At 37.5% G+C, this 7,644-nt stretch overlaps 1 protein-coding gene across 1 annotated transcript in view; it reads right to left on the reverse strand.

Moving 5' to 3' along the window:
* LOC104619921 (rhotekin-2-like) overlaps positions 1-5,620 on the reverse strand; it is a 28,918-nt gene extending 23,298 nt beyond the window's left edge. The window contains 2 exon segments of the mRNA XM_010285976.1: positions 2,993-3,051; positions 5,427-5,620. Of these exon segments, the coding sequence (XP_010284278.1) occupies positions 2,993-3,051; positions 5,427-5,587 (220 nt within the window). The 5' untranslated portion in view covers positions 5,588-5,620.
* Positions 5,621-7,644: the final 2,024 nt, after the last annotated feature.

Genomic DNA, 7,644 nt, shown 5'->3' on the forward strand with positions numbered 1-7,644 from the left:
TCTTACTATACATGCTATTTCAATTTTAAAAATAGATTAATTTGCAAGTTTCAAGTGTTATGAAAACTAATGAATTTTCCACAGTGAATTGCCAGTATACAGCTTTAGACTGCCACAACTTCCTAAAAATCAATACATCACCACATTCTCAAACTGCCTTTCACTTCTAAAGATGCATTTGCATACTAAACATTTCTAAAAATAGTTTTTTTAAAATAAAGAAACAGAAATAGTTTCATTAAAACAGTTACAGAAGTCTCGCTCAAACTTTGAATATATAACTCAGCACAGAATGTTTCTTTCCTAAGACAAAGGTCTTAAATTTACATAAATATGTGAAAAGTTACAATAAAAGCCTTTTTTCATCTTTAACCATTGCAAACTCCAAATGACAATTTTAATGCATTCAATAGGTCTTTTTAACAATTAGAGTACTAGATTAAAGATTACTTCTGTATGCCACTTTCAATATCATGCTAGCTGAAAAATTTACACCTTAGTCAGAAAATCATCAGGATATAGATACTCAGTCGCTTGAACAAGTTTAACATGATACTTGTAAATCGGTTTTCAATTCATTCTTGGATTGAAAGAGCTGCCATTTCTCAAAGATCAATTTTCACACACCTTAATTTCAGTTACCATTAGCTGTAAATCCATGTGGATTCAAATTGGATTCATTCAAGCACAATTAATCACATTTAAAGCCAATGATTCCTTTATAAAATTACTTTAAATTATGATTATGCTTTTAAATCAACATTTAATGTATCGTCTTATCAGAAAATAATTGATTGATAAGACAACATAAATTACATAATTTATTTACTCACCTGTGGGGGATAAATAAGTAAAAATAATAAAAGTGTGAAAATAAGTAAAAATAATAGAAGTGTGAAAATCTGTGGATTAAGGAATGCACTCCCCACACAGTATCTGACATACAGTTGCTTTCTGTAGGAGTACATTCCTCAGTACTCCTGCATAGCTGTTCCTGAACTTTTGGTGTTGGCCACATGATCACACTTTTTTTTGGTAGTAATCTAAGCTTCTGGCATGTACTAACCATATGATATGCTAATATATTTATAAGTGGATATATTACTTCCCCCTAAAAAATCCCTTCGGTATCTTCAATTCGTAAATTACATGCCCTGTCACATTACATGGACTACCACTCACTGCTCATTTCCAACCTCTCCCAGACAATTCAGTCACGACTTCTCCTGATTCACACTGCTTGTATTTGCAACTGCACTCTCAGCAAGGCACGCACATGCACACGCACGTGTGCCTTCCAAACATGCAGGGTAACTCCGGTTGCAAATCCACTGAAGGTCAGCACACAAAAGAGAAGAAATGCAGCATGCCCAATATGCTACACAACGATTGGGAAAGACAGTGAAAGTATAATGGGACGTTACAGATGTGAACATACCCCAGCTGTGGAAGCAGACAGGACCTGATTTGGCATGCTAAATGGACACAGGGTAATGGGTCAGAGGACAATGCAAGGAGGAACCAGGGAGGCACATAGTAACGTCATCTCAGGATCTCCCAATCACGTATCTGGACCAGAGGTTTCTGCCCTTGCCAAGCACGAACAAGCTTGTCCCCTCATGTATCCCAGTTCTCTGCTTCTCAGGCACACACAGCTGAAAATAAGGAGTTAATAACAGATGAAAGCATAAATCTCTCAGTAGAGGCCAAGAACATTTAGGCTTTCCTGCTATAAACTGGACCTGGCTAGGCTTCCTGACACGAGTATCTAAAGAGGAGCAAGGCATAGCAGCACCCCAGCACTGAACAGACTTGAGTTCACAATGATGTAGTTGATGCCTCCTTTCTCCTCTTTGCCTCAATCTATGCCATACTTCTGAAGATCATAACCTCCAGTTTGAGAACCACTATGTTAATAACAGGACAGGATCAGATGACACATAACAGAAAGTGGTGTATTCACCCTTCTCCTGTCCCATCAAAAGAAACTAGCTAAATGTCTCATATTCTAAACAAATTTTTCATACCAGAGTCCTTACACAATTCTGATTTTCTAAAGATAACAACAGTGTATTGTATGATCCTAAAGTCTTCACTGCAGATAACTCTATTATAAATTCACAGAAAGGTGCAACCACAGCACAGACAGGCAAACAGATGCTCTCATCCAACTACCATAAGGAGGAAAGACAGATAACACATTCTGCAAACAGCTGTGCTGGCAGAAGACGTTATTGAACCATGTGCTCATCACTCTTCTTCTAGTAGAAGTTACCTTGCTTAAAGATATGTCAAAATATGCAGAATTAACTTAAACAGCTTAAATAGTGAGCCCATCTACACTATTTTATTTTTAATGAAGTAGGTCAGGGAGCATAAACAGATCTGTTAGCAAAGCTAGCAGAACAGCCACAATGAACAACTACAGGAATGCTGAATGTAGTAACATCCATTATTGGCACAGGCAAACAAAATGATAAATTCATAGTGCTTAAGTTGGAGAACAGGCTAGGAAACAATGTACCAGCCTACTGGGAATCACTGTTAAATACTCTTGTTACTAGTTTGCATTGAAGCCATACCACTATACCTTTGCTCTAGTAATGTAATCTACATTAAGTAAATAACATTTGCATGTTATAACTCTGCCCTCAATTTGTTAGACATACCCTGTATGATCACATCAAAGTTTGTCTTTGCGGGGAGAAAAAAAGTTAGCAGCACATTTACACTTATTTAGCTTTGAAATGTGTTCAGTGTTTAGTGACAAACAGAAAAAAGTATTTTCCACTGTGAAAGTCCCCAAAAGTAAAAAAATGGAAATACTAGGTAGGATCTTCACAAGCACATGTGTGACTTAAAAGCACAAGAGGATCTGTGCCCCTGAACCATATACACACTTTAAAAATACCATCTTGCTTGTATAATTTGTATTACAAGTTACTGTCCAGCCAATTAGCTCCTACAATTAAGTGACTACCCAGCCACTTACCGGATATAGCAACCTTTGCTCTGCATGCCACCCGGTCTTTTGTCCCATTTTCTGAAGACCTGCCAAAAAGAAGAAAAGAAAAACGAGGTTTGAAATCTGTGAATTTAGACTTCTAAAATTCAACTCTTTAACAAGTGTCAGGGTTTTCATATTATAGCTCATTTCAAATGCTTTTCTTTAAAGTTAAATTTGGTATCTCTGGTTTAAGATATGAGTCATTAGATTCTCGAGGATAATCTGGAAGGAAGGTACACCATCAATTTTCTTAATTCCCTAGAAGATTTTACTCCAAAGCTTATTTAACCTGGTTATTAAAAGACAAGTAGATTCATCTTCCTTGTCTTTTCCAGCTTCAACAGAATCAAATACTTTATCAGCTTTTCCCCTTCTGTATACATCAATGAATAAGCAACTTAATTTATCAGTTCTATTACTGGTTAGACAATTGCCTCCTCCTCTATTAATAGAGATAAATTATAAAATGTTGCATTGTTAATATTGTGATTTTACATGCGGGCAGACAGTTTGCTAAGTAGCCAGAGTGTAGATCTCAAGGTCAACCTTAAATTGAATCAAAACAATCTGTAGATAATGAGTAATAATAGACTTTTCCTCCTTACATCTGCCACTGCTCCTAACTCCTAACCAAATAAGGTGAAATGAAAATCTGCTACCAATAACCCAACTTCCAGAGGAAGTTATAATATCTTCAGAACTCACAGATTACAGACCCACATGACAAGAAACAGAGAAAAAATTCGCTTGAAAACCCTAGAATTTTCTCTCAGTCATCATAACCTTACCTGAATTAAGCTTTAACCAAATTCCAGTCTTGAGCAAATACTGAAAAAGAACTGCAAACACCCTATCAGCTAACAAAGATGGTTAGGTAAAGGAATAACTCTATAGCATGCATCTCTTCTGATGACCTCCACTGACAATTCAAAAGACCTCTCAAGACAAAACTCTAAGCAATGGATGACAGACAAATCAAGTAAACAATCCAGCTGACTATGACTGTAAGAAAACTGTAAGTAGAGCTGTTCAGATAGATCTCCAAGTATCTCTGACCTGTTCTGGACATGTGTCATCACTATTATGTGGTCACTAACATCTAAGACCAGGAGTATCGTAAATCAGCATATATACATACTTGACATTATTCCATCATTAAAAACATAAATAGAAGATGAATCACTATACAGGTCTTCATCTTAGTAGGAAAAGGCAATCCAACTGCAGTAATTACAGAATACCACAAGTTAGAAGTGCTAGTTTTCAAAATCAGCTTGCACGATAATAGTTGACATAGCCAGAAAATGCAGTTCTTCAATAAATTTCTCCTCTAAGGCCACATTTCTGAAAGCAGAAAGTATCAGGACTGGTCCGATAGATACAATTAACTTGAGCAAAGCATACACTTGAAGAGTTTCTATGCTAAATTGCAATATAGTATTTCATTAAAGTAATAACCTGAGAGCAATAGTTTCTTTGCACCATGATTCTCAACATTGCACCCAAAATATATTCTATTTGGCAAAAAATGATAACGTTATTCAACTAAGCCACATATACTTTAGCTCGTTCAATATAACATGTGAATTTTCAACTAAACTGATTTTTCTTCACATTTCTTGTTGTACTTTACTACTTTGCTGTAGTTAACAGAATTGGCCAGCAGAGGGTACCAATTAACCACGATGATTCCCTCATTAAAGGGACCTTAATAACGATAGAAAGAATGAAAAGCAGAAATAGGTATATTCTGACTTGGACAGTCTTGTTTTGTTCCTTCAGACTTGGTTAGGTACCTTTTTGTATGCTAAAGGTAATCAAGAAAATATGTCTATTATGTTAGCTGATATTCAGATGCTGAATTATAGTTTAATGTCAATAATAAAATCTATGCAGAAAAATATGACTTGTATTTAATTTTCTAAAGTAAAAAGAAGATACTGGAATGGTCTTGCAAAGTAATCACAGAATCATTAACATTGGAAAAGACCTTTAAGATCATCAAGTCCAACCACCAACCCAACACCACCATGCCCAACAAACCATATCCTGAGGTATCATGTCTACATGCTTTTTGAATGCTTCCAGTGATCGTGACTCCACCACCTCCCTGGGCAGCCTGTTCCAATGCTTGACCACTCTCTCAGTAAAGAAATTTTTCCTGATATCTAGTCTAAACATCCCCTGGCGCAAGTTGAGGCTATTTCCGCAACTTGAGGCCATTCTATCGCTAGTTACTTGGGAGAAGAGACCAACATGTTAATATAATCTTAATGTTTTAAGGCAGGAGTAATGTATGTTTGTGTGGGGGAAGACAGAAGGAAAGGTTTAAATCCACTTTCCTAGACAGGTTGCTAAGAAATCATGTAAACAAAAGCTTGCTTCATAATGCTGCGTTTGAATTTGAGCTGTTACTCACCGTTCTTCAGTTCTGCACGAGAACAGCTCTTCTTTTTGGTTCTGTACCTCTGTCCTGTATGCAAGTATACGAGCATTGCAAACCATCAGGTTTTTAACCGCTTGCAAAAGTTGGTCTTTTTGTGTGCTCACTGCAAGTAGTTTACAGATGCCTTCTCGCATGCGGATTTCAAAGTTAATCTTCTCTTGGATGTCGCATTCCTAGATATGCAAAAAACAAACAAAGGACTAAACAAAAACCCAACTAACAATATCCTGAATTTTTAACAAGCTGTACTTATTTCACAGTTGGGATACAAGACCCTAGGTTTTAATTATATGCAGCCATTACAATGGTTACTAAATGTAAAATGATGGTTCTCTCTTCAGGTACAAAAGAGTAAAATGCAGGATGTAACAGATTCACTGTATCCATTATAGATGCAAATTCCAAACCAGGTAGTAACATTAATTCACCGTGGTGTCTGAAAGTTACTAAAAATGTATGTGCCTCAATGTGTCATTCATAGGATAACAACATATGGTCTCCTCTTATAGTCATTGAGATACCTAACTGAACAAAGCTATAAGCTTTGGGTTTTTTTTCATTTATAAAATTAACATGAGAAATGTTTGGGACGTACACAGGTTACCGTGACACAGGCTCTCTGGCAGCAGCGGGTTGTTTGGTGGTGAATAGCTCCCAAAGCTCACATCAGAGAAGCTTTCCATAGAAGTTCTGATGGTGTTCCCTACAGTCAATGTATGAAGGCCTGGGACCCAGACATCATAGACTATCCCAGTTTCCCCCCTCATGGATGTGCTTTCCAGTTTCAACCCCAACCAGTGCAAGATAAAGCACTGCACCAACACCTCCGCATCCCCAGCACCTGCCTCTCTATCCACACTTTTTCTCAGCGCTAGTCCCAGAAGGAAAGGAGAAGCAAATAGCTTCATCAATCTTCTTTTATTCTGAGTCAAATTTTACACAGCTATGAAAAGCTAAGCAAAGCCCACACCTGCCCCTAAGAAATAATTACTCATTCTTTGAGCCTAACCTAATACATCAGCTCTTGCAAAGCTGAATTCCATCTCGGAAGAGTGAAACAGTACTTCCCGCTAACATTTCCCAGGGTAACAGGCCTCTGCATTGACCCAGCACAGACCACGGCTCCTCTCCATGTCTATCACCTGGTACATAACTATGGCGAGGAAATAAACTCTCCTAGTTTGGGGCATCTGTCTGTATCAATATCAGGACTTTCAGAACTACACAAAGGATTTAGTCCATGCTACATCTCAGCCAGACGCACATAAAATATCCTGGACTAGCATTAAATGGTTGTTGGGCCGTAGCTTAAATAATTGCACCTATAAATCTTATCTGAAGGAATGACTTAGCTGCCTGGTTTAGAACGTATAAAGTTCTTCATATCTACCAAAAAAAATTGGTCAGCTTTTTTTTTTTTCTTCAGTTCCTTCTAAAAATATGAGCACACCATCTGGACTTGGAAGAATGACACAGCACTGTTTGCCATATGCTATCTACTAATGCACCGTTTCCCTTGTGTTCTCCATCCTTCCCCCAACAACAGCAGCATAACCCAGAGAAGATTACTAACAGCTGTTGAGATTTTCAGGCCCATACTCAGGAACTGTCTAAGCAATACTTACAGAAAGAGTCTTTGTATTCCCCACCAAATCACACCTAGAATATAGGAAATTTTAAACGATTTCTAGTTTTACATAGGTGATGGAGTCACAAAACAAACAAACAAGTAACTCCAACAACAACAGCTAAAAAAAGCGACATTGCATACTACTGAAGGTAGAACAGACTGTAATTTTACTTTCTTTAATTGATATCTTAAATACAGGCTTTCAGAATCTTATTCCAAGGTACGCTTCTGATTTCTTACCACAGTGGTTTACATCTAAACCCCGTAAGCCTACTATATTTATTTAAAATAAGCAAGTAGTCAGGCAGCAACTTCTAAAACAGAGGCTGTAAAATCAAGGTACTAGCTTGGGGACGTTTCTAGGTAGACGCAGGAACGAGTACTGGTCGCAGTCGACAGAAATAGCTTTACAGACACGGTTGAGGTCAACTAACTCAGGTTTTTAAGTGATTCGAAGTTTAAAAAAAACCTGATTAACAGGAAAAGCAATGGCTAAATGATTAAAGAGCTGAAAAGGATCAGCTTCACGCTCCGAGCCCCCGAAGCGGGCGAGCTGGGGGC

This window comes from Phaethon lepturus, unplaced genomic scaffold (assembly GCF_000687285.1).
Source record: "Phaethon lepturus isolate BGI_N335 unplaced genomic scaffold, ASM68728v1 scaffold37710, whole genome shotgun sequence".
Lineage (NCBI taxonomy): Eukaryota > Metazoa > Chordata > Aves > Phaethontiformes > Phaethontidae > Phaethon > Phaethon lepturus.